Source organism: Phragmites australis, chromosome 6, assembly GCF_958298935.1.
Source record: "Phragmites australis chromosome 6, lpPhrAust1.1, whole genome shotgun sequence".
Classification (NCBI taxonomy): Eukaryota; Viridiplantae; Streptophyta; class Magnoliopsida; order Poales; family Poaceae; genus Phragmites; species Phragmites australis.
In genome coordinates, this window is record NC_084926.1 from 42,913,404 (window position 1) to 42,929,887 (window position 16,484).

At 45.3% G+C, this 16,484-nt stretch overlaps 2 protein-coding genes across 2 annotated transcripts; both read right to left on the reverse strand.

The window, feature by feature from the left end:
- Nucleotides 1-5,477: 5,477 nt before the first annotated feature.
- LOC133922640 (uncharacterized) lies at nucleotides 5,478-9,839 on the reverse strand. Its single transcript, XM_062368050.1, has 6 exons — nucleotides 9,452-9,839; nucleotides 9,038-9,170; nucleotides 8,677-8,780; nucleotides 7,733-7,877; nucleotides 7,509-7,649; nucleotides 5,478-7,405 (listed from the first exon to the last, which is right to left on the reverse strand). Exons 1-6 carry the CDS (start codon nucleotides 9,490-9,492, stop codon nucleotides 5,822-5,824), a joined length of 2,148 nt encoding a protein of 715 aa, XP_062224034.1. The 5' UTR covers nucleotides 9,493-9,839; the 3' UTR covers nucleotides 5,478-5,821.
- Nucleotides 9,840-14,535: 4,696 nt separating this feature from the next.
- Nucleotides 14,536-15,997, reverse strand: LOC133922641 (SNF1-related protein kinase regulatory subunit gamma-like PV42a). The gene is made up of 3 exons (XM_062368051.1): nucleotides 15,791-15,997; nucleotides 15,375-15,714; nucleotides 14,536-15,302 (listed from the first exon to the last, which is right to left on the reverse strand). Exons 1-3 carry the CDS (start codon nucleotides 15,955-15,957, stop codon nucleotides 14,871-14,873), a joined length of 939 nt encoding a protein of 312 aa, XP_062224035.1. The 5' UTR covers nucleotides 15,958-15,997; the 3' UTR covers nucleotides 14,536-14,870.
- Nucleotides 15,998-16,484: the final 487 nt, after the last annotated feature.

Genomic DNA, 16,484 nt, shown 5'->3' on the forward strand with positions numbered 1-16,484 from the left:
ACACCTCTCTTTAGGCCTATAAGTACTAATTACTCTTTAATGATGTGCTTAATTGTCTTGAATGAACATTTTTACCATTTTGATGGCTTGAATATCTTCTCAAGTGTATATAAGCTTCTCTGAACTCCAACAGCTTCAAATGACAGAGTGAGTGGGTATTTATGGTTTCAAACCCGTCAAATAGCCATTGCTCCAATGACTCAACTTTACTATGAACACCGGAAGATCCGATAATAATAGTAGTACACACATCGGACCATCCGGTGAGTACAACATCAGTAACTAGCCATTGGAACCTCACTCAAATATATTCTGAACACATGATTGTCCGGTGTATCTTTCACTTTCATTACCGGACTATCCGGTGTGTTGTCTTGTGCCAAACCAAGCCACTTCTTCTTTGTGCAATTATTCTAGTGTGTTAAACTCCTTAACAACGGACCATCCGATAACTTGAACTTTATTTTCTCTAAAAAAAAATCTAATGTTCTGTTAAATACTCCGGCATTCTTATTCTTCTAGCATCGGATCATCCGATGCACTTAACTTCCCTTCTGTTAAATACTCCGGTGTGCTTTTAGCTTCTATCAGCAGACCATCCCGCGGAGTCTTCTTATATCTGCACAAAACATAAAATTGCTCTGGTGTGTATAGCCCCCTGAGCGTCAAACCTTTCGGTGAATATAATACACCCAAGAAGAATATTCCGGTGTATACAAAGTCCTAAGTCTCGAACTATTTGGTGTAGTCATTTTTTCTAGATATTATTCAATTCAGCCCAAATTTTATCCCGACTTTAATATTTCTTTTTATGTATTGCATCCATAACAACTCATAATATATATTCTTGACAAACATATTAGTCTCAATAATTATATTATTATTAATCATTAAAATTATAATCATATACTAATAGGATCATTTTTCGGAACACACTGACTTTGAGGAGAGCTCCCCCGCATGCGGGTCCATCCTATCATGCCAGAAATGAGGTTGCCTTCCAAGTCCCAGACGACCTAGGCGATAAGAGCATTAAGGAGATTCGAGGCGCGACGCGCAAGCTAGAGAAAGTAGCTTGCTCGATTTGTAAGGGAACGAAAGGCTCTGTGGTGCTCGATTTGGGCGGAGAGATCGAAGGGAAAAGAGGAAGGGCATGCCTGTCTCGCAGGCGCTTCAGAAAGAGGAGAGGATTTTGTTCGATGAAGAAGAAGACGGAGGGGTGACTTGGAGCTGGAGCCGGTGGGCAGGGCTGAGCCCTTCGCATGGTGAGCATGCCACAAAACAAATCTAGTATGCCACAAAACAAACGGATACATGTCCGAAATCTAGTATTTACCAAAACAATTACCTCCCGCTATTTTCTGAAAAAGAGAAACTAAAAGAAAACATGCTGTAACACTCATCATATATAGAACTGCTGCTACACTCTTCTTCTTCACAGAAGAATCGCAGAAGCACTATCTCATTTCTTGCCGCTCTTCTTGAGCCCGGCGCCTCCAAGGGGGCCCTTCTGCGCCGCCTTGGCCCTCAGCTCCTTGAGCGCCTTCTCATCCGCTTTCTTCTTCTTCAGGTTCTCCAGATCAGCCTGCGGAGAAAAGAAAACGAGAACTGTCAGTACTAGTTGCTGCAACTCACACGTTTTCAACTTATAATTACATCACCACCGTACGTAGGTCCGTATGCAGACATAAAGTTTATAATCTGAACTTCTCAAGAACTACCTTAAGATGCAAATGTGCTTCCACCTACGTTACTTTGTTTAAAATATGGCAAATTTATGATGTTTCAGATTTCTTGTAGAACTAAAACTTTACGCTTGGTACGTTTACAGCGTGCTAACTGGCTTTTTCGAGGATACATACGCATAAGAGCTACATATTTTTTATTAAGAAGAAAAATTGTTACATAAAATCTACAGTCGCGAACTCATGTGGAGTCGCCTACTAATGGTTGCATCAGGAGTGGATTATACGTATGTAAGACACAGCCACAACGCTGGAAAGGACTAAACTACGATCAGTCTGGCAATCAGCATGATCAACGTGCCCAGGACGGCGTGCTAATATAACTGGCAACATCCAGTGCATGAACATCTGAAACAGCAACTATCAGAAATAGCTCTATTTGGTATCTGGCATCAACTATGATCAACCTTAGCAATCCAGACTCCAGTGTCCAGATAAATAAACAATAACGCTCAATACAACAAGAATTCCCTCGTAGCAATCATGCAAACCAAAAGAACATGCGTATCGACTATGCAATATCATCAGATTGATCTAGATTTATTTGATCTGTAGCGATCAACTAGAGTAATGGATGCCAATGCAGAGATGCGCAGAGCAATACGGATTATCGAGATCAGGGTTTAAAATTTCGTCAAATTTTTACAAATTTTAGAGAAAAATAAAAATCTAATTTCAAATTTTTCTTTCACTGACATGTAGTATCTATAGAACATACGATAAAAGCTGACCGAAATTTCAACCGTAAAATTTCAGCCTTTTCATCGATAAAAAAATAAAAAAATAAAATTGAAATCCCTTATCGCGATGCGGATCATGCACGTCGATTATTGGGTGGTGAGATCTGTGGCCACAGCACGTAGTCACGGCAAAATCAAAAGGCACTCCACTTGGTAAGAATCAATAGTAAGTACCTAGTCGTACTCCTTCTTGGGGGCCTTGAGAGGCTTCTGCTTGCCGCCCGACATGGCCGGCCGGCCGGCCGATGGCGATCGATGCTCCCCGTCCCGGTGCGACGAAGACCAAGCTCTGATTACCAAGAGCAACCAACCTAGCGCTAGCTTGAGGTGGCGTGGCGGAAGGGGAGGGTAGCCTTCGTGTGCGCTACGAATATACAGATTGATTGTGCCGGAGCGGAAGGCGATCGACTAAACGCTAGCAACGTACGAGTCGTATCGTGGTAGGTCTCCGTGACGGTTTAGGTTTCTGGCTCGGCTCCACGGGATACCATTACCATACATGGTTACAAACGCATGGAATCATCTCTTGGTTTGGATGTACTGTAGTAAAGGTGTGAGCTCTATTTATCAGATTTTAAATTTTGATGCTCATAATATATGTGAATTCTTTAGCCATAATTTTGATGCTCATAATTCTGTAGCCATGTGATAGAAGCGCACTTGCGTAAGTTGATGCGTGTGCATCGGAAAAAAATGAATGTCTCATTTTTTTTTAGAAACAGGGTGACTTTATTCGATCAGTACCAAACGCAGTACAACTAAAAACCTAAAAATTACATAGCAAAACGCACACATGTCCCGATCAGCATCACCTCGAAGCTTCATCGAATACCGCTGCCAAGCTGAATCGGAGGAGCCGATGCCGATACGTCCACCACCGATGAGATAGGGTCATTGAATGCCAATAAACTTTTTTGAGCCACCATCAGTAGCGCAAAGCGTTATTAGAACGCTGAACAAACCGAGCAACTCCGTCAGACGGATAGGATACACCTTCTCTTTTTGGAAGAAGTAGAGATAACGACACCATCAAAAATCAATACGACAAGCCAGTAGGTCGAAGAAAAGAAACCTCCTGAATTCCTCTTCATCCGAGAAATCAAGAAGGGACAAAAGGATCAATAGATCTATCCTTAAATTAAAAAAAACTATAATTTAATCTAACAACTAGACTAAAAAATAACAAACTACTAACTATAATAGTACTAATCACCAGAGAACCAGACCATCCTCCTCTACCGAAGCCGGCAAGCCGTCGGAGAGGGGCCGGCCGAACGCCGATCGACTCGGTGTCGCCTCCGAAACGCTTCCGCTCGGAAGCTTTCCAGAACTGACCAGGCCGGGTTTTTTAAACGAATGTCTCGTTTTGTTACGTCGTGTAGTCGACTGGACCGTCCGAAAGGTGTCCGGTGGGCCTTTCGATGCACTGGGCCGAGCCGTAACGCGTGAACATATCCAGAAGACTTGACCAGGCTTTCTGTTGCTCACTTTTGCGCGAGGTGCCAACTGCCAGCCCGCCATCCGGTCACCGTCGTCGTCGCCTCGTCGGCCTTTGCGACTCCGACGAAGAAAAATGGACGCGAGGAAGGCAGGAAAGGGTGAAGAATCTGAGGAAGCGGCGACGTCCAAAACCGAGAGCTCGAGCACAGTGACGAACGCGACAACGGGCGCCCGTCGTTGCCATCGCCAACCTCCCGCCAGATGGTTCCGATGCACGCCTCGTGTGTATATAAACACCCAACGACGAATCAATCCTCCGAATCTCACATGCACCATCGAACGCAGCTGGCCATAATCTCGTATGGTGAGTGCGTGATTTTTACTACATTACGTGGGAATAAATTTTTTTGTAGCGGTGTTACAGATACATACTTTTATAGACCGTCTGAATTGTTGTTATATGTTTTTAATGTAGATCTCAAAACGATGAACGAGATCTATTCAATATTAATCATATATATAAGTAATGAACATGTAAGATAATTTTTTATGTGCACTTAGCGTTTGCTTGTCCACCATTTTAAAATTCATGTTGAGAACGTGTGGTGGCTATCCAAACGGTACCGTAAAAAGGAGAGGTTTGCAGCAGGTTACATAGATTTTTTTTTCCATTCTGTGCTACGTGAAGAGCAGTTGCTAACGCGTCGCGTGCACGTGCAGGGTCTCCTGGCGCTATTCCTCCGGGCGGTCGCGAGGCTGGTGGCCTGCCTGGCGACCCGGCCGGCCGCAGCGACGGCGGCGACCGTCCTGTACCACGCCGGGGCGCTGCCGAGGGCCCCCGCGCTGGAGCGGCTGGTCTGCGACGACCTCCTCGACGGCAGCGGCGATGACTGCATCCTGCATTTTGTCGTCGGCGTGATGAGGTCCTTGGGCTAGCTGCGCCTGCAGTTATGCACGGCCAGAGTTCAGGTCACACGCTATCGATTTAGCTTTGCCTTTTCTCGTGACAACCTAATGATCTAGCCAACAGTTCATCATCAATTGTTTCTGACTCAAATTACAGAGGCAAAGAAGAAACAAAAAAATTGCAATTTGACTTTCTTTAATGTTTGGATGGATGAAATAAGATTGGTTCGGTTGACAATTTAGTACTACAGGGGTTGAATCGAAGATCCCCAAAAAAGAATACAACAAGCAGTGATTGATCGGTAATCCGGAAGAACGTGCTTAGAATTATTATGCAGCTCTGCTCAGCAGAGGCTGTCGGCGTCGGCACCGCTTGTTGCGGCAACCGTCACATGGTCTTTCTAGGATAAATATGAAAGCAGTCAATGCCATGCTACCAAATTTTGCTGAAGAAAATGGCATCTGATTAGCTCCAGATGATGGGTGGTCTGATCAGACAAAACTGACAGTAACCTCTACAGTTGGGAGTTATGGTACTCAACGATTCATGGATGAATCACTTCACAAACAAAAACAGGGTTCAAGGCTTCAAGCCATTTAGACAGTGAGGCTCGACAAATATTGTAAAATGCAGGGAGAAATGAACTGTAAAAAAGAAGAAAATCATATATCATTATAGCCCCATCAATGGCATCTATACACCGACAATAATTGTTCTATGAGTACAAATAACCACAACCAAATCAATGTAGTATGGTATGGTATCCTATGAATCGCCATTTAACTGCTCCTGCCAATACTCTACCAAGACACCGAGAGCAACACTAGCAAGTATACCACCAAGAAAGGTTGCAGGAAGCAGGCAACTATCTCAGATGTCCTCTCTCATTCCTGCGACCCCAAGCAGGCAGGCACCATCAGATATCAGATGCTACTTTGATAGAAGTTCCTGAAAGAACAAGACAATGCTGAAGACAGTCCTGTGGCTGCTCATGCGTTCCTCAGCGCTCTGATCCGCGCAGCCAGCTCGTCAAAATCTGGCATTCTTGGGTGCACATTCCCTCTAGACATTTCTGGCTGCATGGACATGGACCGAGCAGGGGCCTTCGGCTTTGCCTTTGGGTTTGCAGACTCTGAAGGTAGAGATACAGCTATTTCAGGACCCTTTGGGCTTGCAGACTCTGTAGGTAGAGATACAGCTCTCTCAGGACGATGCCTAGACGCCCCTTCTTTGTTAGACAGTTCTCTGACACCATCAGCAGGTTGCTCAGCTCGAGGTCGGGGGATCCGGGATTTCACTCTTTCTTTGCGCTCCTCCCTATCCAGCCCTTTCTTTCTGTAATGCATGAGGAGCTTATCCATCATCCTTTCTTCATCATCACAGCCTCCCGTGCGGGGATCAGCACTCCGACTTCTATGTTTCCGGTGTGAACTAGGGGCTCGGGGCAGAAGATTGCCAAAATCAATTGCAGTGTTTGCTTCATCCTCCTCCGACTCGCGGTCTTCAATGGCCCCATTGTAATCACTGCCACTTGCCGATCCATTCTGCCTGCTTCTGTGTTTTCTCTGTTCACTAGGAATTCGGTGAAAAGGCCTCGCATTATTGATATCATCATTGACCCCCATGCCTTCTAGGGGTCGCACACCACCACCTTTCTGGTCATGATCATCATAGGCACCATTCAACTTGCTTGAATGTCTTCTTCGGCTATTGGGTGTTTGGTTTGTCATCTTTTCCTCATTAGCCATTCCATCATAATCATCAACATGTGCTGGTTTTGCATTCTTCCTTCTGACGGAAACAGGATGAACTGTATCATCATAAACAGGTTCACCCCTCAGGTGGCCTATTTCTTCAGCACCAGTATGCTTGTAACCATTCACAACTTGATTTGTATGCTTTTCAAAATTCGGCTTAACATAAGGAGGCTGCATATTAACTGCCTTCTCTGGGACAAGCTGCCTATCTTGTATTGGCTGTCCAAACTCCCCCACATGCTTTGGTCTATCGTACAAATTCTTGGTATTTTCTTCAGCAGACTTCGCACCCATTTCTCTGTAGGGCTTAGAATAAGGAGGAACCTTGTTCACTGTTTTACCATTCAAGGTGCAAGCTGAATCAATTCCTTGCTTTTCTAGGTCCAGGGTTTTAAGCCCCAAATTAGCATGTCCCCAACTACATTCGGGACCACCAGCAGGTTTCACTGCACTAACCTCCTGTTTCTTTAAGCCATCGAGGTCTAACTCCTCTGTGTTCATCAGCCTTTTGTCATATTTCCTCATTTCCTTCTCACCATTCCTTTCTTTCATGTCCAAAGGAGGGACAGAATTACCCGTGTGCCTTTTCTCATCAGATTTATCTGAGTAGTTCTTCCTGCTTTTCTCGCCTAACTGACCAATGCCATCAGGAATCACATGGATATCTTTGGGCTTTATCTTCATTTCTTGCTTCTGTTCATAGCCTTCCGGCGTAGCTTTAAATTTTCTTTCATGCACATGCCTATCAACCTTCTGTCCGTTGCGTGCTGATGCTTCTACTTCTTCCCGTTTACGTGGACCCTTCTTTGGAAGATCCTGATCAAATAATAGTTCAAGATTAGATATGAATGACCCATATATGCTTGGAAAATCACTATTTGAGTAGTTAATAAAAAGGTTAAGATCACTAAAAGTTTACATGTTTATTTTGAGGTACACAAGTTATCTTCCATTCCAATGCCTTGCTGTCAAATGGGACTGAGAATTCTTCAGCGACGCTTTTCATCACTTGCAACTTCTCTTCATTAGTAAATGACTTATTCTGAAGCTTCTGAACAAACTGTCCACAAAAAGGTTAAGTCAGTGTTGGTACAACAAAGAAGATCACCTCAAACACAAGGAAAAGGGCAGAATTTTAAGCACCTCTGAATTAACTAAAGGCTCAATGGAACTCCCATATTTCTCTGTGAATATATGTCTGAGGTCACACAGTTCAGGCAAATCGGGAAATCTAGCAGTAGCAAATATTAGAGTTGACACAGCTTCCAAAGCTTCCTGAGGGCAGTCACTGTTAATGGACATCACAGGTTCAGTGATCAAAATTGCAGAAGAAAGAATGTATTATGTGTGATCTTAATTGAATGAAACGAGAACTAGAACTAACTTTTGTTAGTGCCACACACTTCATTGATCTAGCAACAATAAAAAAGAATCATCTAATTTCAATAGTTTGCTACAACCAAAATTTCCAACTTATCCCTAACTATGAATATTGGGCAGTTTACATGATACAAAAAAAAAGGTGAAAAGCCTAGTATAGCAATATATGCAGCTTTGCAATTTCCAAAGCCTGTACAACCTTGGAAATACTATGCAAACAGCTAAACCAGAAAAGTTAACAAAATCACTAATTAGCTGCTACCTTGATTGAACTTTCATATTAAGTCTTTCAATCTTAAAGAGGCATTTGCAACAGGAGTATGGTAGGCCTTGATCTGAACTGAATGGGAGACTCAAGCTATAGCTATACACTAAAGCAGTTATCTCTACACAATCCACATAAGCTAAGAATTCACGGAGAACTCAGAACTGCTGTCAGTGTGTAACTGAATGTTCAGAAGCGAACATATCTAAGCCATCCTAATCAGCTACAGCAGACTAGAAAGATATTTCTAGGTAAGAAATCTGAACTATTATGATATTCCCTTTTCTTTCCTAGCAAAAACACAAACAATGCAGAGCAGATGTGTATGTGGCAAAAACTGGCAATGATCAAATGAAGCATATGATGGCAGGCGATGTAAAACAGATAATTGGCAGGTTGAAAATAGTGCATCACTTGTGATAGCAACAAGGGTCACAGTTACCTCTCTTTCTGCAGCATGTTGAGCTGCTTCACTATATACTCGCAGTACTGATCGATCATATCGTAGCAGGATGCTTGGTTCATCTCAATAATCAGGCCTTCCATCTGCGGTCCAAGGGGGGAATAACAACAGCAATCAGGAGCGTATCACTACAGAAACCATCTTATGGTCCTGCATTTCATCATAGATTTCTCTGCACAAAGCACTATTTTTTTAGCTGCACCTACACTCCTCACGCCACCAAATTAAACGAGTACGTCCAGGTTCTTTGTCTTTTGAGGAAAACAGGTTCTTTTTTCTTAACACAATTACTTCCAAGGTCTAACAATGCGAGTTGTCGCCTTGAGCGTGCAGACAGTACCCGTGCGAAGGCGTGCGATTCTAGGCCGTTGGTGAGGAGGTCGGCGACGTCCTTCTTGAGGAACTTCGCCATCGCTTGCTTCTTCCGCCGCAGCAGATCCAGCCGGGTCCGGGTGCATTTTATCGCTTGCTTGCTGCACCAAACAATAACAACCCTTGAATTCGCAAATAAAGATCAGAAGTGGAGTTAAGCAGTCCAGAATCCGTGCAACTGAAGAACGGCAGACGCAACAATCCAAGTAAGCGTATTTTCGCGAATTGAAAAGCTGAACAAATCATCGACAGAAGAGGGCTCAAGTAATTCGATTTGGGACTCGACTATTCGCAAGAACAACCACGGCAACTAGAAGAAACAACCGGCCCAGAAGCTCGCCAATCACGAACCAAACTGAATCAACATGACAGATTTATGTACCATTTGTTGTGGAACTTGGAGTTGAGCAAGCTATCAAACATCTTGCTCCTCTCCTCCCTCCTCCTCCTCCTCCCTCCTCCTCCTCCTCCCCCCTCCTGCGTTTCTTTCTGTTCTCTTCTTCGGCTCTTCGTCCACCGCTCCTGCCTCTGCTTTAATTAGTGGCAGAGGAGAAGATGGGCGACAGAGCAGGCCAAAGCTGCGAGCGGTGGCGTCAAAGCATCAGAAAGAGAGGAGAAAAGGAAAGAAGACGGTAGGAGAGAGAGAGAGATGAATGTGAGCTGTTGCTGAGGAGATATGAATGTGAGCTGTTGCTGAGGTGGTCGAGAGGAGGTCTCATTCTGCTGCAGAGGAAATGGCTGAAAAAAATTTGGGTGCGGAAAAGGGTCAAAGGAAGTTTTAGTAGTGATAATAGTTCTTACAGAGAGAAGAAGAAGAAGAAGCAGTAGTAACTTCTTTGGGAAAATTAAATTCTTCAGTTGCCAATTTGTGGTGCAAACTCTTCAGCTGGTTGTGAAAAACTGCAGAAAGACTAGAAAAGAAATCCAAGAATTCATGTGTCCATGAGTGTTTTTTTCCTCTCTAGTGGATGGGTGATTTTGGATATTATTTTTGCTCTTAGGACATTTTTATTGTAACTGTAGCCCTTGAGATCAAATACGTGAGCCTGTTTCTCATGAAGTGTTGCAGAATTCTTATAGAATTTTACAATATTGTACTATTAAATAAGGTACTTCATCACCGTGCTATATGGCCAAAATAATAAAACATTGGTAGGACACAAGTACTCTTTTCTCATGGAGTTTTGCATGACCTGTCTTCCTTTTTTGCTGAATTAATCAATAAACTCACTTTTCCGTGCCTTTCTCATGAAGTAAAACCACAAAAAGATAAATGCATTCAATAAGGCTCTTGTACAACTTCTGTACACATGATTAGTGCTGCACTCACCAGATTGTGGGCCCCACAGGCTAAAATAAAGGCCAGCAAGACTCTGGATGTGCATCAACCCAATGATGCCCACTTTGATGTTCAGTCCTACTCCCGCTTCACATGTAATGCATGTAGGTGGAGAATCTTAATCACAATTATAGTTTAGGGATAGGCGTGAGGAATAGATATCAAAATAATTAGTTAGTTAATTATGTTAAATTAGAGTGGATTATATCATAGCTAGCTCTTAACAAGGCTGTCACCAGTACTAAGTATATGGCATAGATTACAGTGGTAGTCCCACAATATTAGACATCTCCAACTATTATTCCTTCATTTCTTTCCTACATGATTTTCTTTATTATTCTTTTTTCTTTTTTCTTATATATAATAGATTTTTTTCAAAGAGATTTGTGAAGGAAAAGGAGAGAATACTGAAGTGAAGAAAATAATCTTGATAATCTCTTGGTAAAGAAAATCGTAAGGTAAAATCGTTGGAACACTTAAAAAAAACCCTTAGTCTTATCTCTACTCCACCAGACACATTTCTGACTAACCCCATCAGATGGAATAGTTTAACTGACAAGGTACAGTTTCTTTCACGTTATTACGACAGCCTAATCCAACCATTAGATGCCATCTGCAAGCATGTACATGTCTGGACTGGTATTTAGTGCATTGAAACAGATACGTCCGATCATCTGCGTACACCTACATGTGTTTCGGTGTTAATGGCAGCAGAAACTCGGATTAAGCTTTGCTAATTGTGACCTGCGAAGTGGAGTGGCTTCACTAACACTCAATGCATCGTGCAATGTACAGCACGATTAGTTGGAGGAGGCGCAGTGATCATACGAATTAAATAGCCTCCAGGCCATGGCAAAGGAGGTGAGGTTGTAAAGTACTCTCTCCCTCTGTTCAAAAATATAAAATATATTCAAAAATAAACTTTGAAGGTTAATTTTTTTATAATGTATTATCAATTACTATAAAATCGATATCATATTAAAAGTACTATAATTAAAATAAATTTTATATGCTAAACATATATAATTTAATTAATTATCGGTTAAAACTTATAAAAATTTGACATTGTCGAAACAAAAAACGTTTTCCATTTTTGAACTGAGCGAGCAATACAGTAGGAGTGATCTAGTGATCCAAAGTATTACTACTCGATTGCTAACCAACTTTGTAAATGAGCCCCTGTCAGGACACACACACAGGCCGCGTGACAGACAGATAGACAGGGTCTCAGCAGGATACTCGCCTTGCTGCTGCCACATGCTCTGGCACAGTGTACAAGCACAACTACTACTACGAAGCATGCAGCTCCTGACTTCCCTTCCGATGCTTCTTTTAGACTGCTTGCCAGAAGATTCATTCATACGGCCAAATGGCAAATACCCGTAGGATGAGGTTTGAGGGCTCAAGCCCTCCTACCGACTGCTACCTCGCTATAGGTGACGAAGAAGGAGAAGAAAGATCAGCTCATCTTCGTAGCTTCGCTGCGTTCACCACTGTTTATATGTGCCGGCGTGACTTCTACAGGTGTAAATGGCTGCACACAGCACACTTGGTCTGGGTGGATTTGGAGGGCGGACGAAGAAACTGGAAAGACATTACAACGTACGGTACGGCAACGGTCGAGTCGACCCGGGCCGCCGGAAATGATCGAGAGGCAGGGAAAGGGTGGTCCCGGACAGGAAAACGAGCAAAAGGACGCCGGGCTCTCTCGGCTTTGGCTCTAAGCTCTATCCAGTCCCGCGCCGCGTGCACGTCGCTGACGGACGACGGGTGGGCACCTCGGCGGGGCTAGTGGTGTGGTCCACCGCCGCCACTCGCGTGGCGTGCGGGGGCAGCACTCGCTCGCTCCATTCGTCCGTTTCGTCTCGGTCACGAGCGGATCATCGACCCGCGAGTCGCCGGCAGCCGGGTTGGATGGGTTCGTTCGCGCGATGGTGTGGTAGTGGTGGTGTCCGGCTCACCGGCTCCACACGGCCGGGGAACGGTTAGGCTTCCTCTGCTCCTATCTTTCTTCCATTCGCGTGCACGATCACCCAATCAATCACATCACCCATGGGGTCACCCGCGTCCGTTTCCGCCCGGGTGGAGCCGGCGGACCGACGGCGATGGGTTAGGCGCGCGGCAGCTGGCTCTGGCTGGCCCGGCCGCCTGGACAAGCATGCATGATGTATCCTGAACACGGCGCGCAGCGGAACTGGCAGATGAGGGGTAGAGCTAGATACGCCGGCAGGGGCATGGAGGGCGTCTGTAACACATGCGCCACGCAATGGTTGCTGCTGCTGGCAGCCGCTGATCGATTGGTTGCCAATGGCATGCTCTGGATCCGTGAACACCATGCTCTGGCTCGGTATGCGACCATGCAGCTCGTGAATTTAGATGCTTCTTTCCGGACAATAAGTGTAAGTGCGTGGTTGTTTCGAATTATAGATTGTGCTCCGTAATCAAATTATGCAAGCAAATGAATGAATTTTGAAAATAGATTGTAACAATTAAAATCTGAATTGTGACTTAATCTATAATACACTTATAGCAGCTTTTATAATCTATAATACAAAATCTATATTCTTACAATCTACAAGAGAAACAAACAGATTTAAAACTCTATCCGTAAGCACGCCAATATTTCATGCTGGCTTTGACGTTCTAAACGGAGAGCCTCACTCTGTATGAGCAGTGCAAGTCACACAGGTCAGGTGGTGTAACCGATTTGGATTTGGAAGGTCTGCACACTTGGTCTGGCTGGATTAGTGGATTTGGAAGGAGGACGAAGAAACTGAAAAACGACGCTGCGCGCAACGGTCGACCCGTCCCCCCGGAAATGATGCGTGGGGCGCGCCCGAGAAAGGCCAGCGAGCGAGTGGTCCACGGCCACCACTAGAGCGCGCATCGGTTTGATTCTCGCGTGGCGTGCGGACTGCAGAGGCGGCACGCGGCAGCGCTCGCTCGATTCATCTTGGTGGTCACGCACTCGCGCTCGGACCGAGCGATCCAACTCAACAAGTTCCTGGCCCGGGCCGGGTAGCTGCCGAGTTGGATGTAGGCAGGGATCAAATTTTGTATTTTTTTTCTCATTAAATCAATCTAAAATTAAAAAATTAATTAGAGATTCACTTTCACCTAATTAAATTAAGAAAAAAATTAAATAATGATCTAAAAATACTTATTAGGTCCCCGTTTACATACCTATATGTAGACGTGCTTCCTCTTCCCTTTTCAGATCCAGTTTCACTTAAACCTGTTAATGTGCTCAGAACCAACTCAAAATCGAACCAAATCACTCCAAACCATTTCGATCCCGTTTCCTAGATACAGTTTCTGTCCTACAGTTCTACTCATAGTTTTCCTCTTCCGCACCCGTGTGCTCTCTTACTTGAACCAAATATTCAAATAAAAAATCTGAAAAATACGATACGTGAGATACACAAAAGCCTCATTTCACTCAGGAGATCAAATACACATCCTAAGTTCAGAGTAAAATGAACTAGTACACACGAGGTAACCATGAATTAAAAAAAATCGCACTGAAGGTAACCATGAACAAAACCAACAAGTACATAGGAGGTAACAAGTGCACATCCTAAATGATACATGAGAGCATCGTACCATCTCAGAACAAACCAAAAAGTGAACCAAACCATTTCATCCATTCGAGATGACCATTCTGAATGAAACAAACATGTACAATATTCTATTACATAGATTTGAGCATTTCTCAATCTGATTTTTATGCGAGCTAGCATAAAGCTAGAGGCAGAGTTGTAAGAAACCTTTGCTGATCACACAGTCCTTGCATCCCCATATACCAACTGCTTTCCTCCTCACAGCAAAATGTAAACCAACAATGGCGTCAGAAACGACGATATCTAGGATAACAGGATAGTGTGCTCATAAAGCTACTAGGATCCGCCCCAAAATAGTGGTTCATGCGTAGAATGACCGGCGTCCCGACCCACCTTGACCCGAATTTTCTTGGCCTGATGGGTTTATTGGGTGGCCTGGCCAGGAATTTCAGGCCACAAAAAAAAAATCAGGCTTTCTGCAGGCCCGGCCCCAAAATGCTCGGGCCTATGCGCATCACGTCGCAAATTAATAACTTAAAAAAACGAATAGCATACCCTAATCCACTTACTAGTTCTTTTGAGATGTTTAGGAAGTACAATTTTCGGCCTAGACGCCAAATAAGCACCAACAAGACGTGTCAGACACGTCTAGGATGTACACGGCATTCAAATTTGCTGAAAGAAAACTCGAACATAACTCAAACATAGATGATTTAAGCATATATCTACGCCCTCAGTCGCTAAAAAAGCTGAAAGTTGGAACATCGTAATACCCGTCACATTAGACGCTACCTAGCAAACGCCAGCGTCAGAAACATATGCGTGATGCTGGAGGTCTCGGAGACTCGGGACACCGATTGTCACGAGCTAATCTTAGAAAGCTACGACATCAACTTATAGTCCTAGGACGACACGATGCAGTGCAGCTCCCGGTCCTCGCCGAGGGCGGCCTCCCTCACCGCCCGGAGGATGTCGGTCAGAGACACGATACCGACCAGCAGCCCCTCCTCGTCGACCACCCACAGACGGTGGACGTGCCTCGCCGCCGCCGCCTCGATCGCCTCGCCGAGGGTGCTCTCCGGGGAGCACGTCACCAGCAACTGCTCTTCTTCATCGGTGGCATTGGCAGTCACGGTAGTGTCCGCGTCGTCGACGGGGACGCCGGTGTCCGTGGCGTCGGCACCGGGGACGACGGGCTTGTTGCTCGCCCGGTACTCGGCCACCTTCTTCTTGAACTCCGTCACGCTGATCCCCAGCCACGGTTGCAGCCGCGCAACCGGGAAGTCCCGGAGGTCCGTCGCCGAGAACGTCTCGATCGCCTTCTTCCCCCTCCCCTGCAAAATGCAACGTGCAAGCCATGAGCAATTGAAGCTTCATTTGGACAGGAAAACAAGAGGTAAACTTACATCTTGGAGTGTCTCTGCATCCACGGCGGCGTCCACGACGGGCACGGCGGTCAGCGACGCCGCGCGCATCGCCTTGATGGCCTCGATCACCTTAGTGCCACTCGCGACCGCGAACACGGTCTCGTTCACGGCGCCGAGTTCCCGCACGGTGCGCGACAATACGCCCTTCAGCTCGGCGCCGTGAGTGCTCAGGAACCTGGCCACGTCCATCTGGGTGAGCATCCGGTACCCCGGGGCGGACTCCACGAGCTCCACCGCCACGACGTTGTCCGCTGAGCTCTCAAGCGGCACCAGCGCGCGGTGCACGCCCTTGCTGAACGCCTCCACGCAGTCCAGCACGCTGGTGCACACAAATGCAAGAACTTTCTTGTTGCAGATGTGCATGATCGATTCAAGAAACGAGTGCTTGTACATACCTGGTGTTTGGATGGAGCGTCCACAAGGTGAGTCCCTCAAGTGAGTGGCCGATGACGGAGGACACCGGCACGGCCATGCAGCTGTCGAGGTCGATCGCCTCGTCGTCGGCCTCTGCGTCGTCGCTGGCCTCCGCTATGTGGGCGAGGATGTCGAGCATGTTGACCATACCTATGTAGTGCTTGCGGACGGCGCCGGTGGCCGGGTCGGTGTCGGACCCCTCCTTTGGGGTCACCTCGTGTAGCTCATACCAGTCCCTGGATCAGTAGCTGGTACGCACGAACTCCAACAGAAGTAGACATCATAGTCATACATTGGATAAATACGATAATAAGGCACAATACAGAGTTCATTACAAAAGAAGCCCGAAGGCATAATCTTACAAACTCTCAGAACACAGCGGAAATACACAAAAGCGACCCAAGCCCTACAGGCAGCTTGAGTGCGGACGAAACCGGCTTCTCTAGTCTTCAGCTCCTTCTTCGGCGAAGTCGGGCTCTGGATCATCTGGATCCACAATAGCAAGTATGAGTACATAAGGTACTCAGCAAGTCCTACCTTAAGGGGAGAAGTTAGATGCTTAAGGGTAGTTCAAGGATAAGGCTGTAGAGTCTTTTAGTTTTTGCGGAAAGCTAGTTTTATTGATGCAGGGTTCATTTTGCAAAGACTAACTTTTAATAAAAACACTTTCAAGAG

Excerpts from the sequence above, each read along its gene's own strand:
- LOC133922640 (XM_062368050.1), bottom strand. The coding sequence starts at position 9,492 with ATGTTTGATAGCTTGCTCAACTCCAAGTTCCACAACAAATG. Across the intron at positions 7,878-8,676 it reads AACATGCTGCAGAAAGAGAG|TGACTGCCCTCAGGAAGCTT; the intron begins GTAACTGTGACC and ends GTCCATTAACAG. Across the intron at positions 7,406-7,508 it reads GTGTACCTCAAAATAAACAT|GATCTTCCAAAGAAGGGTCC; the intron begins GTAAACTTTTAG and ends TTATTTGATCAG.
- LOC133922641 (XM_062368051.1), bottom strand. The coding sequence starts at position 15,957 with ATGGTCAACATGCTCGACATCCTCGCCCACATAGCGGAGGCCAGCGAC. Across the intron at positions 15,715-15,790 it reads ACGCTCCATCCAAACACCAG|CGTGCTGGACTGCGTGGAGG; the intron begins GTATGTACAAGC and ends TGTGTGCACCAG. Across the intron at positions 15,303-15,374 it reads ATGCAGAGACACTCCAAGAT|GGGAGGGGGAAGAAGGCGAT; the intron begins GTAAGTTTACCT and ends TGCATTTTGCAG.